Here is a 23,379-nt window from a genome sequence, read left to right as displayed (position 1 = left end):
TGTGTTTTTGTATGTCTAAAGAAATATCTCATTCTCCTTCTCAATCGATAATTGTTTTGCCTAAAGGCACTATTTGTGCGTTAATTGAACATTTTCATAACTTTAAAATAAAAATTGAACTAATATATGTGAGACAAGTGTTTTATAGGGTTCTTATAGGTATCTCAAAATTTCTCATTTAAGAAATCTTCCTTGCTTTCTTCCTTCATTTATTATTATTTTTTATTGTAAAAAACTTTATTACGATATTTCTAATGAAGGTGCTTTTATTTCCAGAGATGGACACTCTTTCATGATTTTTGTGATGGTGCTCTTACTAACAAATTCAAATTGGTTTTTCGGGAAAAAATAAAAGTTTGATTCATGTTTTGCGAGTGACCAAAAACATCTGAACACACATCTTTGTCTTAGCATTATTTTTTGTGAAGAAAAATGGAACACAGTCTCCACTTATCAAGCAACACATTCCAAAGGACTATAAATGTTCCTCACTAGCTAAGAATGTGACATTTTAAACAGATCTCTCACAAATTTACGATGAATTTGTGAAATATTATTTACTTCACAATGATTTTGCAAATTAATTGTTTTCTTGTAGTGATATTCACTCTAAGAAATTAATTGTAGCAAAATGATTTAGCAAATTAATTGTCTACGATCCGTTATCCGCATCATAAGTAATATTTTACAAAGGCAAATGTTAGTATAGATCGTATCATTTCAATTATATTGATTTATTTTACTCTATAAATAAATTAAATTTAAATCTATATATTAAAATAAATTAAATTTTAAAAATAATGAAAGTCCACAAATATTCAAAACTAAAATAACAAATTATCCAAATTAAATAAGAAAATATCTAATTCTGCAGCATGCCGTGGCAATAGCACAAGATATCTCAGATAGTCAAGCAAGCATACGCATGGGATACTGTTGTTTGATTCGAGGTTTCTTGAGAAAGAATCCAAGTCATATTGTTCTACTGTGAACCAACATGTCGTAGCCTTCTCTTCATAGACAACCAACATGTCGTTTCAGCAACAATTTGTAGTAAAACTGAAATATAAAGTTACTTCTAATGAAGTCTTGAAGATATTTATGGCACCAAAGAGCTACTAATGGTTGAGCATCTTTTATTCGTTAGTCTCAGCATCTTCAATCTCACCCTCTTCCTCAACTTTGGTAACTTCTTCCTTTTCTATCTTCTTTTTTTCGATGAATTCGATGAGACCTTTGAGCGCAATATCAGTGTTCTTACTCACCATGAGCTGCTGCGCGACTTCAGCAGGAGTTACACTCACCTCAAGGACAAGCTTCTCAATGGGATCAAACAGGACATGGTCATCAATTTTGAGGTACATAGCCACAAGCTTCTTCAAGACAAATGGAGTGCAATAGTCCATGAGAATGTGAACATCCATTCTTCCGGGCCTCAGCAATGCCGGGTCGAGCTTCTCCTTGTAATTGGTTGTGAAAATTATGATTCTTTCTTCTCCACAGCTCGACCAAAGACCGTCTACAAAGTTCAATAGACCAGACAAAGATATCTGTCCACAAGAAAGAAGATTCATTAGGTTCAAAAACAGAGAGGTTAATAAAATTAGAAACAGAGGAATCATTTCAACTTACCCCAAGGTCAGGCTTTTTTTTTTTCTTTTTGACCTTATCATCTTCTTCATTTTTGGTCTGGCGTCTACGAGACGAATCAGTACCACAATCAATGTCTTCAATGAGAAGAATTGATCTGTTATTGGTGGCGGTGAGAACCCTCCGCAACTCAGCATCATCTTTAACGCTCTGAATCTGGAGATCATAGATATTGCAGTTCATGTGATTAGCTATAGCAGCCACCATAGAGGACTTTCCAGTACCTGGTGGACCGTAAAGAAGATATCCACGTTTCCAAGCGCGTCCCACGCTCTTGAGAAGTCTTTTCCTTTAGAAAAAGCATCAAGATCGTCAATCATAGTGGTCTTGAGTTGCGGCTCAATGGCTAAGGTCTCGAAGGTCGTGTGGTGCTCGAAGATGGCTGATTCCCATGATGAATCTTTTTGGTTGTAAGTATAGATTACGAGATCTTTGCGATGTCTCATAATCTTTCAATATCTTCTCACGAAACTCCTTCTTACAAGTGAGATGAAAGTACCTAAAACATGAACCAATGTAAGAACAACAAAAAGATTGAAGATTTTAGTCAATGATAAGAGATAAGCAAAAACTACTTTTTCTCGTAAGGATAACTTTTAGTCTCAAGAGAGTGTAGAGTCCACTCAAGATGAATCCCTTCAAACTCATCAACGATCTTTGTGTTGGGAGGGATTCCGAGATTTGGCTCAGCCGTTGGATTCTTGAGATCACTCGAACCCACGAGGATTTCTCCTGTGGAGAGTCCGGCAAGACGCGTTTTTAAGTAAACTTTGGCCGCACGGAAAGTATGATCAATCACAAAAGAAATTCGACTGAAAGTAAGAAGAGAACAAGTCTACAAATTTCACAGTGATGTAATCTCGGATTTTCTGAGGCACAATCTCGTTGATGATGTTACGGACAATGATCATGATTGCAGAAAAAGATGTGTAGATAGCGAAAACTGCGGAGACAACGGTAACGATGGTTTATCTCTTTCTCTGAGAATGGCCATTCCATGGTTATAACTTTGGGGAATTTGGAAACATCGCAACACAACGGTACTGGCGGGAACACAAGGCGATTTAAATGCACTTATAGCTCATGCTTTTGAAGAATCTGAGGTGTGGAACAGGTTAAGGATGATGCCAACCCAGTCTGTAACTCGTCTTTCGTTGCAACCTAGATGTGCAGTTAGATGGACTAAGCCACCACTAGATACGCTTAAATGTAATATACATGTTTCTTGGCTCAATGATGTTCACATCTGTGGTGGAGCTTGGATTGTCAGGAATCATCATGGGGATGCTGTTTTTCATGCGCGAGAAATGTTTTTACGAACGTCAAATCGTATTGATGCGGAGTTGAGAGGGGTTTTATGGGTCTTACACAGTTTATGTGACTTACACTTAGATAACATTGAGATATGGTCCGACTGTGGTGCTGCTATGGAAGCCATTAGTGATCCCATAAATTGGCCAACGTATTTATCTTATCTTGATAGAATTCAGCGGCTTCTTCCGAATTTTGGTAAGCTCGTGTTTAAGGTTTCATCTACAAAAGCCAATACAATAGCACGAGATATAGCCACGAGCGTAACGAGAGAAGGTAGGAGCAGATCCTATTTGGCTCGCGGAAGTCCGATGTGGTTACACTCACGTATTGAAGAGGACAAACGAAGTTGAATTTCTTGGTGTGGTTTTGCTATATGAAGCTCTGTTTTTCTATAAGTGTATGTATGAGCATTTTGCTCTGTTTTTTCTTTTTTGAGCTGTAATGCTATGGTTTGTAGTACTTTTTATCCCATGGTTTTAATTAAAAATATTCAGACGGCAAAAAATAGATGTATACATAATGAATGGAAATCATAGATAAAATTAATTTCAGAATTTTTTCCCATTGGAAAGTGTCACGTACTGTAAAAAATATATGAAGTTAACCAACAAAATTTCCCACACAGTATTCCAATATCACACTCTTTTTCAGAATTACACTCTTCCTCTAATCTTTCCATCTCGTCAATCCATGGATTCATTCTCACCGTGAGCCTTCATTTTATTTATCTTTTTGTCAACAAGATTAAATTAATTAAAACGGTTCAAAATTTAAATTCGGAGATACAAAATTTAAATAAATAACATTATTACATAGACTTTAATGATGTTTAGCAAATAGCCACCTTTAATTTTAAATTGCGTTAAATCAAGTAAAAAAGAAGAAACTAAAATTGTTCACCGTTACGAAAGATCTAACAAGAATATCCCGGTTCATGAGAGAGGGCGACGGTGCGACGGTCAGGAGCTCCATCCCTCTACCTTAAGGGCATCTCCAACGCAGAGAGACTGTGTCAATTTCTCAATTATATTTTTTTAATCAGTTAATAATAAATATATTACTTATTTAAATTTTAAATTATAAAGACAAAATCTGACCAATCATAAAGAACAAAATATTGAAGTGGATTTCTCATTGTTTCTCATATAAGAAACGTATCTCCTTATCTCTCCACCTTTTTCATTACTTTTTATTTTTTAATCTTCAGATACTTGTTGAGAAACTCCCGTTGGAGATGACCTAATAATCAAAGGACCTATTTTAAAAAGATTTTATAAAATAATTAAACAAGTTAGATAGTATGTTTTATTAATGTATTATTAATAAGGTCCCACAAAATTTTGTATGTTTTATAACAAACTGTTTTTCTAATTTTCACCCAAAAAAAAAACTTTTTGTTAGAATAATAATGTTGAGCCGGCCCTAAGTTATTTTTTGTTAAAAAAGAAAAAGTTTTAGGGCCCAATTTCGTTTTCTCTAGGGGCTCATAATAATGTTGAACCGGCCCTAAGTTATTTTATCAGCTCACTACTTACGCTATTTGGTGATACAACTTGCTATAAGTTATTTTATATATGTAGTTGGTCAGATCTTTAGTAAACAACTTTGAGTAAAAAATCGGAAATAAAATCTTTCTGGATAACAATTTAAACTAAGAAATCATTTTCTGTCTAAGTTTTATAATTTATATCCACTGCAATTTTTTGAACTTGGTTATTGCAGACTGGTTTACAAGAGCTTATAACCTAGTATTTTATTAAAATATCGGTTTTAGTATCAATTGTCAATCAAACTTTAGTAAATTATGTTAACAGGTTAAATCTTGAATATAAAAACTTCTGTATTGGTTTTTGCCCTCTACATTTTAGTGCCACCTAAACCTAGTTACATTATAGTTTCAAACATTTTCATTAGCTAGCTCTCTCGTTGGAAAGCTTTTTTTAGAGCGTTTAGCTTAATGGTTAAAAAACTTTGTCCTATAGATAATGTCGGACCATGTGGAGTATTCTTACAAATACATTACATATGAGGAAAATGCCAAATTACAATTTGGTGTACACATCAAAGAGGAAGAAGACAGAAGTAAATAATGAAAACAAAATTTTGGAACATGAAAGCCACAGGTCCTGTGAGGGTCCGATAGAGGACACATGGCCAACGTGAAAATTACTCAATACAACGTAACTAAGTGTGTCGTGACATGTTTTTTTCAGATTGGGAAAACGACAAAATCAATATCATAACACTTTTTTTGTTCGAATCAATTCCATAACTCTTATGTCGGTTTTTTGTATGACATTTTTAAAATTCAAGTATTAGTTTAAGCTAGAATAATATACTACTAGTATTTAATTCTGGTTCGTATCTTGTGTGATTGTCTCATCGTATTTATAGAAACTAGCAATATATAGCTCTCCACGATACCTACTCTAATTATATAGACTCAAATTCAAAACTTAAACATAATAACAATTTAAACGTGCATATTTGGTTAGAAAATTTTACTGTCGCGATATAGAAGAATATCTATTAGAGTGAAAGTGGTTTTGATGGCTTCAAATTTTTGCATATGTAGTTAGGTATGTTGTGTTTTGTGGTGTATACTTTTATTGTTATATCATTATCATCATGTTGTTTTGTGTAAGTATTTTTAGGATAATATAAACTATACAAAACTAATGAATGTGGATATATTAAGAGATATTTTGTGAAGTAGACACTTTTTATACAAAAATAATTTGTAAAGTAGGTAGATTTTTTTAAAAATATAGAGAATAGACACTTCTCTCTTTCCTCTCTAATACAACTTTCTCTATAATAGAAATTTTGGTAAATGACCTTTATAACATTCTCTTGTTTTGTCATGTAATTAAGTAAAGACAAAACTTACTTTTTCTTTTTCTTGTTTTTACTTACACATACTTAGTTTGTTTTGCTATAAAGTTTTTCTTAAATAATTACTATAAAAACATATTAATCTTTAAAAGATTTCTGTGAATCTAAAAACTCTAATTTTGTTATATATCATAAATATGTAATATTTTCTTTTATTTAATCTCAACCTCGTGGTGTACGTGATATTATAAAAAAGTGGTGTACAAATAGTAGTGTATGTCAAAAATGAATAATATTGGTCTAAAAAGTAATATACGTAATACGATATATGACAAAGTATAAAGTGGTGTACAAACGACAATATATAGCGGTGTACAACAACATAATACAATGGTGTACGGAGATGATGTAAAGTATGGTGTACATAATATTAATAGTATATATGAAATGATGAGATAATGAGTCATACCATACATCACCTCGTACACCGTACACAATACCGTACACTTTCACCTATTTTGTACACCCCATATACAAAAAAATAGAACCATTTTTGTCAAGTGATAATGTACAAAAGAAAGTTTAAATAATAGTATACGAGATTTGTGTACATAAAAGTGTACAAATGTTAGTGTACACTACGTAAGAAAGTACTACTTTCATTTAATGGTATACACTATCATGGTTAATTTAATGGTGTACATGATGGTGTACACCATCATATTAATATAAATTTATGAACAATCATTACTTTAATTAATAAATATGAGTCAAAGTCGGTGCACTTAATGATTTAGTATATATTGGATAAATATTGTTGGATAAAATAATTTGATGTATAAGTGTTAGTGTACAAAACTATGTTTAATGCTGGTGTACGAGATTGATAATTGAATATATAGAAATCATCTTGTTTTTGGAAGTTAAAAAATATTAATAAAATTAAAATTAAAAAAAGAAAGATGAAAATAACTATAATATAATAGTTAGTCTAAATATTTAAATACTGGAAAATTAGGACCACACTAAAACTTTCTCATATAAAGCAAAGGGTAAAGTGGTATTTGACAAATTTTTTGTCTTTTACCTTATTACACATAAACTCTATCTCACAAAAAGTAGAAAAGTGTCTATTTCACAAATTTCTAAAAAAACTACTTATTTCTCAAATTATTTTTAAAAAAGTGTCTACTTTATTAAGAAGCCCATATATTAATATATAATGTATATAAATTTTGTACATTGGTTGACGGGTTTTAAAATTTTTGAGCATGTATTAGGAAGCCGTATTACTTTATTAAAATCTTAGAATATATCTAGTTTTCCGAACGATTTGTTCTCGATCCTTAATTCCTTACCATAATTTCTCGTCTCATTACCTTAATCAGAAGCCATCTTACCTATTGTCAATTTGGAATAATTTAAATACTATATCCACTTGATTAACAATTTCTCGAGATTATTTTTAGGGCTAGGCATACATATGGGTAACCCGTTTGTGTTCGGGTTAAATAGATAATTGTAAATATTCGGTTCCGGTTCAGTTTGGATATATCTGGATTCGGATCGGTTTGGCTAATAAGTCTGAGAAACTGTAAATACCCAAAAATCTGGATTCTCTCGGATTCAAGTCTAAATTGGTAAAAATTATCCATTATCCCAAAATGTGTCTCCAATACCCAAACTTTCAAACCAATTTACATGCACAAAACAACAAAAAAATAATAATAGAACTTTAAACTTGACATCCAAAATCTAATCCAAAGTCATAAAGATTAATACTTAGAGTTAAGAGTAGAGAAATATGAATATGAAAACAATAAATTCGATTATCCAAAAATAAAAAACATAGAACTAAAACGAGAAGTAGGATTGTAGTCTTGATGGAAGTTGATGAATGGGTAATTCAATCAAGCATGCAAAAGGTAAGCTAGTGTTAACCCTATAAATGTTTAAAACTATATCTATATATCGTATAAATACACATGTCTTATATCGGGTTTATCGGTACCATGTTTGAGTATCGAGTAATCTCCGACCCGAACCGATATCCACAGGTTTACCAAAACCATACCTAATAAGGTAACTTCCTATTCGTCTAATCCGCTTCAACCCGATTATTTTTATCCGGGTATCGATTTCGATATTGGGTCTGGGTTTTTTTTGCAGCCCTAATTATTTCATTACAAGTAAATTAAAAATATATCCACATCCATCTTTGAAACAATATCTCAATTTCTTAAACTTAAGCAACTACATCAAGATCCACCGTGTTTAAATTGACTTTATATTAAAAACAAAAAGTTTGGTAAAATTAGTCTTCAGCTAGGATAACAACAAAAATATATACTTAGGGTACAAGTGATAGTTTTTGTTAGATGGATTAATATGGTAAACCAAAATATTTATATGCAATTTGCTAAAATTTCCCTTTTTGCATTGAAAATATAAAAAGAAATAGCCTTTAATTACCTGAAAATGGATTTATTTAAAAGAGAAGTTTTTCTGTGTTGTGTTGTATACAAATGAATCAAATCAAATTATTCAGTAAGTTTCCATATTTCATTCATCTTTATTCCATTCATTTTTTTCATATTAAAAGAGAATACAGTCTCTGTAATGGTTTCCGATTTTTTTCCTTAACTAGGTTCTTAATTTGTTTGAATCTTATTGTACTTCCAAAATTAACAAAAACAATTATATTTGATTTTGTGTTTCTATGTTTTTGTTTTTGGTCTTTAAAATCTCCAATATTATTTATTGGCCTTTTTCATGGTACGTAGTTGATAACTTGATACTTAAATAGACTACTAAAGCAAAAATATAATCCCTATTTTATTGGTTTTTAGTTTACTTTCGCTTAAAAACTGAGACATATATTGGATACGAAAACAAAAGGTAAAATATTTTCAAATATTAAATAAAAAATTTAGCTGAAAATTTACAAACTATAAATAACATAATATACCTGAAGCCAACCATATGCTAAGAATATTTACATAAAATACCTTAAATCGAATATAATCTATATGGGTAATTATATCCAAAAATATCACGAAATATTATTTCGTTGATGATAGACTTTAAAAATTGCATATTATGTACAGAAATACAATTACCGAACAGGAATAATTTTTTGATTACATTGACCACATAATATAACAAAACACTAATATTGTTTTGATAAATATTTGATGTTTTAGGAACAAAATACATGATGTTTTCAACTTTCAATATAAAATTAATTAATATACTTTTTTGGGTTTAGAGGTTTCTATTCTGTAAATTGTATTTTTTTTTCCTGTAGATTGTATTACTATTGGTCGATTAAATGGATAATAAATTAATTTTAGTTTGGAAATAAAAACAAATAAATGAATCCTTAAACATCAACTATAAAAAGACAGAGGAGTATCTTTAAAGAAACTTGGATTGTGATATTGCACTGTAAATAGAACATAAAATGTTGCAGTGTAACTTTATTTTAATCAAATAAACAAATGTTAGTAAAAAAAAATATATATGTTGCAAACAAGGATTAAATTCACTAGTAAATTCTCATTAACAAACAAACAAAAACAAAAACAAAAACAAAGATAGTGCCAAGCATTACATATATAAACAATAAAAAGACCCTACTTATTAATATCTTTCCTTAAAGAAACATGGATTATTATCATTTTGGCAGTGTATGAAGTAATAAATATAAACAAAATGAAATAAGAAAATGCAAGCAAGTACAATTGATGATATAAAGTAACCATGGTTAATCAAAAAAACCTGAAAGACTGAAATAGAGTTAACCATAGTTAAGCTTCTCTGGTTAAAAGATAATTGCTTTGCTATATATTAAACAACAATTGGAACCTCCTCTTTTATCAAAACCAACTCTCTCTACACACTTTTTCAGATTCCATCATCACTTGTTCTTTTCACACCCAATAAAAACTTGCATCTTTCTTCTAAATTGTTGATGATCGCTTCTCATATTTGACCCTAGAGGTTCGTACTTTTCTCTCTTTTCACTAAAGTTTCGATTTTTTTCCCCAATTTTTAGCCCCAGAATTGATTCAGAGTGAAGAGATTTCAAATTGGTTTCATAAAGTTTGCATCTTTTAGAGGTTTTGATCTGTGTTTCTTGATTTAGAGTCAGATTTTGTGTTTGGTACGAATCAAAGGCTTGAGCTTTTGGTTTGATGGTTGTAGAAATTGAATAAAGATCTGTTCTTGAATCCTTTTGATACTGATTAGTGTTAATTTGAATTAAAGCTTTGTGCTTTGGTTTCGATTTGCTAAGCTTTAGAGTTAATTTCTGTTTCTGGATCATAATATGAGACCTTCAAGTCTCTTGCTTGCTCATACTAATCATAGATTGTCATTGAAATCTATGTGCTTTGGTTGGAATGTCTTGAAGTTTTCATATGTTGTGAGCTAATAGCCCTTAATGGTGTTTTTCAGACAACATCATTTCTACCGACAAAGATTTGATATCGAATCCAACAAGTGAAAGATGGGTCTATCAAGTCTTCCTGGTCCATCAGAAGGAATGTTATGTGTGATATTAGTTAATACAGCATTATCGATCTCCATTGTCAAAGGCATTGTAAGATCATTCCTTGGCATAGTAGGAATCAGTCTCTCGCCGTCTTCATCCTCGCCTTCTTCGGTGACGGTATCTTCAGAGAATTCATCAACTTCAGAGTCATTTGATTTCCGGGTCTGCCAACCAGAGAGTTACCTTGAGGAGTTCAGGAACCGGACTCCGACACTGAGGTTTGAGAGCTTGTGCAGGTGCAAGAAACAGGCAGACAATGAGTGTTCTGTGTGTTTGTCGAAATTCCAAGGGGATTCAGAGATCAACAAGCTCAAGTGCGGCCATTTGTTTCACAAAACATGCTTGGAGAAATGGATAGACTATTGGAACATCACTTGCCCATTGTGTAGGACTCCTCTTGTTGTTGTGCCAGAAGACCATCAGCTTTCTTCTAATGTTTGGTGACTGCTTTTCACTGTATAGGTTTTTTGTTTGAGTGTGTTTGTTGTGTACAGCTACTTTTACTATGAATTAGGTTGCATCGCGGTTGATTCTCGAGCAGATTTAAACCGGGGATGGGATAATCTGATGTACATATATATATATACCCATGTGTATGGAGCTCTTGTTTGAACACAGTTTTCTTGAATCTATGTGTATGTGTGTGGATTAAGAGTTCATGTTCAGTCTTATGAGCAACTAAGCTAATCAAAAAGTAGTATTTTAATAGTTACATTTTTCGTAACCAAAAAGAAACAAAATGCAAGAAATAGACAAGACATTAGTATCCATAAACGACGTTGTTTTGTTCAAACAGATCAAATAAATAAGACATTAACACCGTAAAAAATTTTTGTTAACCTATTTAACGATATGACTCAAATGGCAAGTCAACAAAAACTTTGTCATTTGTTTCCAAAGTCAACAAAAACTTTACGATTTATTTGTCTTACGTGAAGTTCAAGATTAAATCATCCCAAATTTGAAAGTTCGTGATTTTTTTGACATTTTTCCCCATTAGGAATCAGCTTGTAGTATTGTCAGGTGGTGGAAGATCTAGATTTCAAGGCGAAAATTCGAAAAGAAAACGCCATAAATTTCGTAGCGAATACTTGTTTCGGGGTGTAAAAAAGAAAAGTAAAATTAGATAAAGAAAATATAATGTTATTCAAAGAGTAGAAAAATGTGTATACCATTGAGATTTTAGGTGTTGTGAGTAACTGATATGATATATAACCAAGAAAGTAAATAATTAAATTAGGATAAATGTGATAGGAACAGAATTATGTAATACTCCCTCCGTTTTTATTTAGATGATGTTTTAGGAGAATACACACAGATTAAGAAATCATTTAATCCTACTATATTATTTGGGAAGTACATTTTAAATATAACCTTATTTTTTGTAAGTAATTACATAGGTATGCCATTAGAAATAAAATTTTAAAAGTAAATTAATTCATCTCTTTAAAAATTAAAAAGTCAAATACTAATTTAATTAATTAAATTTAATTAAAAAACGAAATACATTATTAATTTCTAAAAAAGTAACCAATTAAAATCAACTAATTAGATTTGATATCCAAATTATCATATTAATTTTTTATTAATTTTATAGTACACCTCTCATCTTTATATGATTCTATTTTTACGAAAAAATAATATCATCGTTATAAAACAATAATTAGAGTTTTTTCGCATATGCCATAATTTGAATTTTTAAAAACGAATATAAACTGTTCAATACATAAAAAAAATATTATAACGGGTCAAAAATAGATTTAAGAAAATTTTATACTGAGTACTTAGTCACAATTTGAATATTTATATTCAATTTCATACATATTATTTTAAAATTTTATAATCTTATATACTACAATAATTAATAACATATTAGATTTTTTTATGTGTATGATGTGATTCAATTTTTAATACAAGCTGGAAAATCCTAGAATTGACGGGTTTAAATCGATATTACTACAAGATGGTATACTACAGGTGAAACTCTAAAATTAACAATCAAAATACAAGTGTATAATTTTAAACACTAAACAATATAAATAATATCAACAAAATATATACAACTCGCAGTTTACTGTACATTTAAAATCAAATAAAATAATATCATATATTTATAATCATCTTTACAATAAAAGTTTTTAGTTTAACTAAAATATAAGCCTACATGCGGTATACTACAAGTTGAAATTATAAATAAGCAGATTACTTTCACGATGTCTGTACCTTCTCACATACACACCTATCAAAAAGTTAAAACCTTTCAAAACCTCTTGGTATATTCAAATTAGGATTCTTCATTCATGGAATTATTATTCCAAAGGTTTTGTGATGTCTTATGAAATGATTTTGGAAGAAGAGGATGTAAATTTTTTTTTTAAAAAGGTAGTCAGCAAAACATATGTTTTTTTGAGAGTTTTTAGATAATTAAATCACAGAATAGAGTTGGGCATATGAGTAACCCATTCGAGTTCGGGTTTGGGATTAATGGGTATATGATTTACTACCCAATAGAATAATTCTAAATATTCGGTTCTGGTTCCGGTCAGATCCAGTTGGGTTTGGGTCAGTTTGGAAAAAGTTTCAGACCCTAAAAATATCCAAAAAAAATAGAAACGGGAAATTTTTATGTAGATAGCGGGTCTCTAAACAAAAAAAACTTTTAAATTTGTTAAGTTTTAATAAATTTAATTATATTTGAATATATTTTACTAAATTTTGACAAACATAACAAATAATTTTTGAATAGTTTAGTTGTTTGGGATATTTAGGTCCAAAATTAATTGACATATTTAGATTTATATTTATAATCTTAGATAATTAGATAATATTACGATTAAATATAATTAATATTTTGGATATTAAATTAATGTTTGAGTTTTTGAATATTCTTTTTGGGTAACGGATAATTTCCAGACCAATCGGATATCCACGGGTTTACTAAAACTCTACCTAATAAGGAAATTTTCTAAAATTTTAACCCGCCCTAACCCAGTTTTTTGGTTTGGGTATTAGGTTGGTTATCGGGTCCGTTTTTTCGTCAGCCCTATCAAAGATAATCTAATTTAGACCCCAATTAGGTCTATAAATGTAACCAAAATACTATAGAAAGACTAATTCTAAGTTAGGCCAAAAATTAGATCCTCTAATACAAAGAAAACATGTTTCTTACAAAAACAATTATATACAAATTTTACACATTTACTTAAAACTACATATGTTGTATTTATTATAAAAATAACATTTTTAAACAAAGTCAATCCAATGTAGCATTATATGCAAATAGTAAAAATATTGAAAAATATTATGACATCATTTTATACTATACTATTTCTTATATAATTCAAACAAAATATACAATTTAATTTATACAAAATATTAATGTCCGTGCTGTATAGCACGGGTTATGATCTAGTTTTTGTTTATTTCCAAAACTAAAACATCATTTATTATTTAATCAACCAATAGAAAAATAATCTGTACAATAAATTTTGCATTTAAAATTTAAAACATCATCTATTTAAGAACAAAAATAAAAGCTTAGAACATGATTTATAAAAGAACAGAGAGAATATCAATTAGATAGATTTAATGTAAGCTATTGTAGTCTCTTAATTGATAATTATGTTTTTCACAATTTAAGAGAAACAACAATGCAAGAAAGAGAAACAACAATACTTGAACTCCACATTTAGTGGTGAGGTGGTGGAGGATCCGGGTCTCAAGGCGTAAATCTATCGAGAATCCGTCCTAAATGTTGTAGAAAATCTTGGTTTCAGAGCGTAAAAAAGAGAGTAAAATTAGATAAAGAGAATATAGTGTCATTCAAAGAATCTATACATCTTTGAAAATTTAGGTGTTCGGTGTAACTGATCTGATATATGACCAAGAAAGTAAATATTTAAAGAATGTGTATACTCTTAAAATTATTTATGTGTAACTCATATAATTTTTGACCAAGAAAGTAATAGATTTGTGACTTATCGTATAAATTGGGAAATATATGATAGGAACATAATTATGAATATCAATACTGAAAATTACCCACATTGACTCAAAACTGGGCAATAATAACTAAAATGATTCTCATTAGTGATGGATAACTAGAGTAACACAAATTTTGTGTAAGAAGACCAATTGACCCTAGATGTCGACATTTAATGTTTTAGTGGTAAATATGGTAACTGCTCTAATAAGTCTGTCATTACAAAAAAAAAAAACTGTCACCACTGTAAATATTATTATAGCAAAAGAATATGCAAAAAAAAACATAATTGATTTTTGAAGTTACAGATTTTTTTATATATTTGGGTTGACTATGTATATTTACGGAATAGTTTTTAGTTGTAAGGTTTAGTGTTTAGGATGTAGAAATTAGTTTTGAATATTAAATTTAATTTTAGATTTGTGGTATTTTTAAAAAATAAAATTCATTATAGTATTTTTTTTGGAAAAACTTATTTTAGTGGTATTTAAAAGAATTTCTAAAAACAATTGACAAAAAAATCAAATCTGTCATAATATGATTTTCCAAATAAAAAAACTGTTACAATACTTAGTATTATTCTATTAAAAAATCATGGAAAAAGAAAACTATAAATCGGTCGCCATAAGGATTTCAAATTACAAATCTGTCGTAATATAAAATATTTTTAGGGTCATTCCAGCAATTTATTTTATTTTTTATTAAACCTGCTATCAAACGACAGATTTATGGTAATATAAATTTATCTGTCACAACATAAAACAATCTGTCATAACACAAAACATTATATTTTAGAAAACAAAGATGTCATCAAACGACAGATATCGTGTAAAATTACAAGAATCTGTTATAACATAAAACAAGTCTGTCATAACATTAAAAAAATTGATTATCGTTAGACGTCATTCTAGTAATTAATTTTTTGACAACAAATCTGTTACAATGTGACAGATTTTTTTAACAAAATTATAAATTTGCCATCATTTAACGTAAAAAAACATCCACAAAAAAAATAAGTCTGTCAAATTATATGAAAGTCTGTGGTTGAATAAACTAAAAATCTGTCAATCAAATTAAATCTGCTATAATTTATAAATCTGTTATCACTATCTTCTAAGAAGTCTGTCAACCAAAAAAGTCTGCCATAAAAAATCTATCACAGTTAAAAAAAGTCTGGGGAATAAGAATAAATCTCTCATAACTAAACGATAGACTTTTTTAAAATTGCTGGAAGTTTTTTTAAAGGGTATTTTTGTATTTATTTTATTTTTAACACATGGGAAAAGGGTATTTTAGACAAGAAAAGAACTAATTTAACCCTAATATTTTATAAGACATTCTAATAATTAATCTCATTATTTGGGTTAATCTAGTTTTTTCCCATATCAATAAGGTACCAAAATCCAGATAGAATCAATGTAAATTATTCAAAGAGTAATCGTTTAATAGTTACATTCTTCTTAATAAAAAAGAAACAAAAATACAAGAAAGAGAGTTATTTCGAATCCGCTTATAGCGGTTAGGTGGTGGAGGATCCGGATCTCAGGACATAAATCAGTAGATAATCCGCCCTAAATTTCAAAGAGAATCCTGGTTTTGGAACATAAAAAAAAAGAAGAAGAGCAAATTGGATAAAGAGAAAAATAGTAAGATATTGTGTAAACCTCTGAGGTCTGAGGTCTGAGGTCTGAGGTGCTGTGTGTAACTGATATGATATTTGACCATCAAAGTAACTATTTAGTGATTTGTCTTACAAATTGGGAAAGATAATATCAATAAGGTACCAAAATCCGGATCGATTCAATACAAGCTATTCGAAAAGTAGTCTCTTAATAGTTATATTCTTCTTGATAAAAAGACAGACAAAAATGCAAGAAAGAGAGTTATTTGGAATCCATTTATAATGGTGAGGTGGTGAATGATCCAGATCTTAAGACATAAATTCGTAAATAATCAACCTTATATTTCGTAAAGAATCCTAGTTTCAAGGCATAAAAAATGAGAAAATTAGATAAAGAATATAGTATCATTCAAAGAGTGGAAGAATGTGTATAACTTTGAGATTTTGAGGTTTTGTGTGTAATGATAAAATATTTGACCTAAGAAAGTGTAACTATTCAATGAATTCTCTCACTAATTTAGAAATATATGATAAAAACATAATTATGTAATAGTATCAATATGGTACCAAAATAAAGAGAGATTTCATGTAAGTTATTTGAAATGTAGTCTCTTAATAGTCACATTCTTTTTATTTTTATTTTATATATAAAATAGTTACATTCTTCTTAATAAAAAAGGAAACAAAAATGCAAAAAAGAGATTTATTTGGAATCCACTTATGGTGGTAACGTGGGGGAGGATCCAGGTCTCAAGAAATAAATTTGTCGAAAATTCGCCCTAAATTTTGTAAAGAATCCTGGTTTCAGGACGTAAAAGAAAAGGAAGAGAGTAAATTATATTAAAAGGAGTATAATGTATACATTTGAGATTCTACAATTCATAATTGGTTTCTTAAGATACTAAATGGTGATATCATTTATTTTGAAGAAAATGATAAGCAGGTCTTATGACAACAACTCTGACCACATAAGTAGAAAAACTATTACAGGTACAAATACTATTTTAACTCTCTAGAACTACTTACTTATGTATTTATGTTATTGACTGACTCTTTTTTTTATATTATTGTTGTGTGTAAGTGATATGATATTTTCACGAAAAAAGTAATTGTATAATGACTTGTCTTACAAATTGAGAAATATATGTAAGGACATTAATACATATTTATCAATGTAGAAAATAAAGTAAGTAAACCCATAACCAAAATCCAGAATAGGTTCAATGTAAGGTATTAAAAAAGATAGGATAAGAGCGGCCTACACCATTTTCATCTATTTACAGATGTCGCCTAATTTACCATCTAGATTTTGGGGTTATTGGTGTCGTATAGCAAATGGTTTGTCAATTGATAAATAGCCAATACTTTTGAATTTTGATACATAAATTAACGCAAACAAAGAAACAGTCCAAGTTATATGAGAGCAAAACATTTATAGGTACTCTACTACTCTTGCACTAAGAGCCAAGACGAGGAAGACTGGTTAACGTATTCACCAACATATACAAAACCCAAAAACTAAACCTGTTGGTTAAAAGATTAAAAATGGCAAAAGGTACTACTGTAGTAGTAGCCCTTGTGCCATATTTACAAAACCAAACCAGTAAAAAATGTTAAAGAGTGTTACGAAATGAGACATCATCTCTTTTCTGATTGCAACGCTTTGGAAATGCAACGACAGAGTCTCAATATCCGAGGATATCCCACTCCAACATCATCAATTGTAGATTCTATCTCCTTCTTCAGTTGTTTCGACACAACACCGTCTCTTTTTGTGCCTGAAACTTTACGGAACTCGCAAGGAACTACATCACTAGGATATTTCCCACTGTTACAATAGAGAACACAGTTTCATTATCGGAAAGTTATAAGAACTTGATTAGTTACTGAGCTGCTTAGATACTTACTGGATCAAACATGTCACATCGAGAATCACGCTTAGTTTTCTCAAGTTTGTGCAATCAAGAAAGCTAATCTGCAAATGTAGCTGCTCCGCTGCAATCAACAAGACACTAGTGTTCCTATCTCAGACAGAACTAGTCATTAAAGGATTTCTAAATTGCGCATTTATTGGCCACTACTGTTAGACTAGTTTGACCCAAAGAGAAGTGAGAGGAGGAAAATAGATCACCTGATGGAGAATCAAAGTTTCCTTGGACCAAATTTGGTATATTCATTTGAGCTAAATGAAATTCCTCAGCCACATCTAGCAGATTGTGTAGGAGCAAACTGGTTTTCTGTATCCTCGGAGCAGAATGAGAAAAACTTCAGAGGTCTAGTCTTGCACAAAATAAATCCAGAGAAAGTGATTCTGCTAAAGGAACTTACAAACACTAAGGAGAAACTAGAAAGCGAACATGACTTGCAACAAAATTCTCAACAAGATAGAAAAAATACCTAAGATGCTATGATAGTAATAAGAGAACCACAGGAACAAAAGGAGATAATTAAGACATAAACACACCTGTGTAATTTCCAACAATGTATTGGAACCACCAATATACCTCCGGGAGTCTTCAGCGTTAAACATAGAGTTAAACGCAATTGAAACATTCATCTCTGGGAAATGCTGTAGAACAATGTCTTGATTAGAAACAAAAAGAAGATGATTTATTAATGGAAGGACGACAGTTTGGTTACCCTTACCTTAACGAATGTATCACTCAAACTGTTTGAAACTAGTACACATGAAGGATGGCCAGGCTTTAGTGTGAGCCTGCATATCCAAACAATTGTTCAATAAAGTCCAAATAGCGCTCATGTATATGTAGCAAAGTGTAGGAAACAGATTCTTCAAAAAGGTTACGGAAAGATTAAACCAAGAGGACCAACCTTTGGTTGAACACGCCACTATAGTTTAGAACAATACTCTGACAATCGTTCCATTCACCTAAACTGTCAACTTTCCAAATCTGGCGACAGCAGAAGGGTAATTCAAGTTAAGAAAAACACTTTATTTTAGATCCCCATGTCTATAGAAATAAGATGGTTTATACCAGAATATCCTGACGTAGGGATCTGCAACTCATTCTCTTTTTCAAGGTCTCTTCAGCAATCATAATAGTGTCTGCATATGCCGGCTGCGGCCCTGTCATCGTGTCGCAAGCCGTAAAACATTGAATCAAGTTCTTGATTTTTGAGTCAATTTCTTTGATCTCCTGTGTTATCTCTGCTCGTTTGCCAGTTATAATAACCTAGAAAAATGTTGACGGATAACGAGTCTATTAATTACTTGGGTTAAAACCAAAATACACTAAAATAGCATAAGTGTAAACAAAAATAAGAGAAAGCATAGCATACATTACATCTGATCTAAAAAATATCATGAGACCCTGTGGGCAGAACATTACATCTGATATGTAAACAAATATTTTTTTCTGCCATTAGAGTGAAAAAAGTCATCAACCTGAAAATGTTCCATGCCTACCAAAAACCATTTATAGCCTGTGAAAGAGTTAAGGCGTCCTAATTATTGAAACTTGGAAGACTAGACCACCAACATACTACTATAATGGGTATTTCAAACTGGTCTAGTTACCTCTTGTGCTTGGTCAGGATTTAACAAGCCAGTAGAACGGAAACCATGTTGACGTAGAAAGTTAGCACAATTCAACCTCAATGTTTCGGATGTTTGTACACCGGTGCTCACTGCTTGAAACTTTTTCTGCATACCATATAAGTGAAATTTGATTAAGCAAGCAGAATCAATAGAAAGTTTGAAAAGGAGGAACAAAGTAATTACCATCATTATCTCCTTCTTGAGGTGCAGCAACTCAAGTTTAGCTTTATCGTATGCTAACTTGCAGAGTAGTGATCTACTCTCAACACGTCTGCAATAATAATTGCAACGAATGTTATATACTTGGCACTGATTTATTTTAAAGAGTATATGAAGGCAGTACAGGGAGAAACCTCTTTGTCTTGGCACCACTTAAGTGGTCACATACTTTCTACAATTAGAACAAGATCATCAATGTACATTTATGTAGAAAGAATGATAGCAGAAGTTTTCTTATAGGCTGACCTGAGATTGAATTTGTAGACAAAGCATCTCACACAAATGAACCTTTTTCATGTGTGTTAATATATCTTCCAGCTTGCATATCTGCACTTTTGGAACATTAGTACTGAAACTATAAAAGCTAAAAGGAAACAGTCTCAGTAGCCAGATTGGGTTTCCACAGAGAGGAATAACATACCAGTCTTGAGTTCAGCTTATCTGCCAATGGAGCAAGCATTTGATTGATTTCCTTTGATACTTTTCCTGGAATCTGCAAGGTAGTGGAACAATAACTTAATTGTATGAAGAAAAGAGGGACTAACATCCGTTAACATAAGAGGTTATCAACAGTACTTACTTCTACCCAGTTCACTTGTTCACGAACTCTGCGGCAATCGTTAGCATCAATGTTTCCATCAGGGTGTTCCATCACTGAATTCGAAATATACTTTGTACTTCTCTCGACTTTGGGGCTACAATTTCTAGCAGCACAATCAACATCTTCTGCTTTTCTTTTCAATCTGGATGGTCCCTGCAAATTAATAAAGTTCAGAAATCAGGCTCAACATTAAATTGTATCATTACATCCTTACGGATAGCTCTGAAATATGATAGTTCTTCTCCTGCATTCTGAGTAATTTATTTCAGAAATGCACTGCTCAAGGTCTTTGATGGAATCCCAGTCAAAATTTTCAATCTGAATGACCTTTTAGCGGGTTCTTAACCTCTTACAATGGAATGTCTGGTTCAGCTGTTGGTGTAAAAAGGCCAATTTGGAATTTTACAACCATCTCAGAGATCAACAAGATCCATTCACGTTCAGAAATAAATTGTGTAATTCTTATGTCCTGTCGAAAGATAGTTCTTCAAAACATGTACATGGGTCTAGGATTATACCTTAGCATGTGAAGCCTCATTCTTGCTTCTGTCCACAGATGAAGAGCCAGAGGTACTAGGAAGGTTTTCTTTAGCTACAGCAGTAAAGTCTTCAGCTGAGATAACTTCTGTTTCACAATGGACTTTAAAGGGATTATTATCTTTCAGAAGGATATGAGCAGCACTGATATTGGTTCTGTTTTGCTTTTTGTTCCGCACACTGTCCTTCTCTCTTTGTTGAGCAGAGCCATTCAAGAAGCCTGTATCGGTAAGTAATACGCTAGATTCTGCAAGCAGGGAATCCACTTTCTCAGATAATGTATTCATAGAACAATTACTAGCATATTCCTTGGTCACATTTCCATCCCCAGTCTCAGATTTTTCGATGTCTTTACTATGCTGCTCTTGATCTTGAAGAGGAACAAAATTCTCCGATGCTGACGTTGTTGCATTTGACAAATTTGTTGGAGATGACACAAACTTCTCAGGGGTGCTGGCTGCCTGATTTCTCTGTTGTTGTTTACAGAGCAGTGAACCTTCTATCTCAGAATTAGTATTTCCTTCTGGACTTCTCCGTGCAAACACATCGCTAATGTCAACAGCAGGAATCAATGCACCGCAACTGTGTTGATCTGGTATGCCTTTCTTTTCAGAAACTGGTGGCCTGTCATCGCTAGTGTCAACAGCAGGGCTCAATGCACCACTACTGCATTGATCTGGCAAGCCTTTCTTTTCTTGAACTGGTGTTCTATTATCATCGCTAGTGTCAACGGCAGGGTTCAATGCACCACTACTGCATTGATCTGGTATGCCTTTCTCTTCTGGAACTGGTGTTTTATTATCATCGCTAGTGTCAACAGCATGGCTCAATGCACCACTAATACATTGATCTGGTATGCCTTTCTCTTCTGGAACTGGTGTTCTATTATCATCGCTAGTGTCAACAGCATGGCTCAATGCACCACTAATGCATTTATCTGGCATGCTTTTCTCTTCAGAAATTGGTGTTCTATTATCATGTTTAGATAACAAAGCCTCCAAGTTGGTAATGGGTATATCCGCATGCTTATCCCTGAGTACACCTATTTCTTCCCTCCCAATTGATGGGGTAGTCAGAAAACGGTGTCCGGATAATTGAAGCTTTGATTTCTCAATTCTTTGAGAAAGAGCAGAACCAGGTGACGGTGGAATCAAACCAAGTCTGGATTTGCTTTTCTGAATGGTTGACAAGCTCTCAACTAGTGCCCGAGTCTCCCTGCTCATAAAGCTTCCACCCTGTGTAGGGGAAGGAGTAACACAAGATAAAGACTGAGGCAACATACCAACTAAAAACGCACTTTGCCTTCTAATAGTTGACGAGGAAAGGGAAGCCTCTTTTGTGTAACGTTGGCTTCCTGATTCCTGCAGACCTATGGGAATGCATCCATTTGGAAGGGACGAGGAAAAATCATCGATAGGTGATCTTGCTTCCACAGTATTGTCTTCAGGAAGCAATTCCTTGCTTTCATCTCCCATTAGAGCTGCTAGTGTAGGAGATAGATACCCGTAATCATATCTCCGAGAATTTTCACCGACGATACTCATATCATTCGAGTCTCTACCACCACTTCCTTTATCAACTGGTACAGGTGATTTTGGAAATAGCTTCTTAGGTTCTGTTAACACCATTGCACTTCCTGTATCAGATCTGGAAGTAACCTCAGTTGGTGTTTTCTCTTCTACTAGAAGATGGCTACTCGTAGGGGTCCTTACATCTCCAGACTCTGACCTAGCAAGACTCCGAAAATGCATCGAAAACGCCGTAGAATCCATCGTCATTTCATGGTGTTCTTCAGAGATAGGAGTATCCAACAATCTTCCAGGATTAATAAAATGGGAAGACACAGGACCGAAGAAATTATCCTCTGGTAACGAAAACAAAATCGATTCAGCTAAAAATTCAAAGAACAAAACCCTAAATTCACAGAGCAATTGAAGCGTACCGTTATCACTTGTAGCGGAACCAACAGTGCTACCTCCTGAAGATGGAGAATATTTCGGCCTCAAGAATGATTTATCCAAGATAGGTTCGTATTCACCATCACCATCTCCGTCAGTATCTTCGCGGTCAGATAATTCACCGAAAAACCTAATTACTTTATTATCCTCATCAGGCTCTGATGTATCACCACCGTTTTGGGGTTTCGCGGCGGAGGTATTGGGCGGCGTCTCGTAATCTTCGTCCCGGTTGAAAATGTGAACGGAAGTAATTTCCCGGTCGGCGAAGCTCACTCGTCTTAGCCGCTTCCGCCGTTGCGCTATAGATTCCTCGTCTGTTCCTATTCCGGCGGTGTTGTTCATCGGATCTTCTGGCTTTTCCGATGCCATTGGGGGAATTTTCGAATTTTTAGGGTTTGAAATTGAATTATTAATGTGCGGGAAATGCAGACATTTTAAGTTTTAATTTGAACAGTACTGAGAAGGAAGAACATTTTGATTTTGATTGAATTGATTAAATCGGGTAAATGAAATTTCAAACATAGTTAGGCCTAACCATTTGATTAATT

The 23,379-nt window shown here is 32.1% G+C and overlaps 2 protein-coding genes and 2 pseudogenes across 8 annotated transcripts; 2 read left to right on the top strand and 2 right to left on the bottom strand.

Moving 5' to 3' along the window:
• Positions 1-1,136: 1,136 nt before the first annotated feature.
• On the bottom strand, positions 1,137-1,857 carry AT2G04260 (annotated as a pseudogene). The gene has a single exon.
• Positions 1,858-2,771: 914 nt separating this feature from the next.
• AT2G04250 lies at positions 2,772-3,314 on the top strand (annotated as a pseudogene). The gene has a single exon.
• A 6,355-nt stretch (positions 3,315-9,669) lies between these two features.
• XERICO (RING/U-box superfamily protein) lies at positions 9,670-11,066 on the top strand. Of its 2 annotated transcripts, NM_126459.3 has the most exons (2): positions 9,670-9,801; positions 10,258-11,066. In NM_126459.3, exon 2 carries the CDS (start codon positions 10,310-10,312, stop codon positions 10,796-10,798), a length of 489 nt encoding a protein of 162 aa, NP_178507.1. In that variant the 5' UTR covers positions 9,670-9,801; positions 10,258-10,309; the 3' UTR covers positions 10,799-11,066. The 2 variants fall into 2 exon arrangements, with proteins under 2 accessions (NP_178507.1, NP_973416.1); NM_201687.1 differs by having other exon boundaries at positions 9,677-10,984.
• Positions 11,067-17,299: 6,233 nt separating this feature from the next.
• Positions 17,300-23,326, bottom strand: AT2G04235 (uncharacterized protein; the record flags this gene model as incomplete). Of its 4 annotated transcripts, none has more annotated exons than NM_001335220.1 (15): positions 17,300-17,785; positions 17,865-17,952; positions 18,089-18,194; positions 18,422-18,526; positions 18,604-18,673; positions 18,790-18,869; positions 18,954-19,151; positions 19,496-19,621; positions 19,700-19,787; positions 19,870-19,907; positions 19,982-20,062; positions 20,157-20,228; positions 20,316-20,489; positions 20,855-22,737; positions 22,816-23,326. In NM_001335220.1, 15 exons carry the CDS (start codon positions 23,198-23,200, stop codon positions 17,596-17,598), a joined length of 3,684 nt encoding a protein of 1,227 aa, NP_001324639.1. In that variant the 3' UTR covers positions 17,300-17,595. The 4 variants fall into 4 exon arrangements, with proteins under 4 accessions (NP_001324639.1, NP_001324638.1, NP_001324637.1 ...); NM_001335222.1 differs by having other exon boundaries at positions 17,377-17,785; positions 18,089-18,232; positions 22,816-23,200; NM_001335221.1 differs by having other exon boundaries at positions 17,310-17,785; positions 17,865-18,194; positions 22,816-23,274.
• Between the last annotated feature and the right edge of the window lie 53 nt (positions 23,327-23,379).

Source organism: Arabidopsis thaliana, chromosome 2 (genome assembly GCF_000001735.4).
Source record: "Arabidopsis thaliana chromosome 2, partial sequence".
Taxonomy (NCBI): domain Eukaryota; kingdom Viridiplantae; phylum Streptophyta; class Magnoliopsida; order Brassicales; family Brassicaceae; genus Arabidopsis; species Arabidopsis thaliana.
The sequence above is the reverse complement of the archived record's forward strand: the minus strand, read 5'-3'. Positions and strand labels throughout refer to the sequence as shown.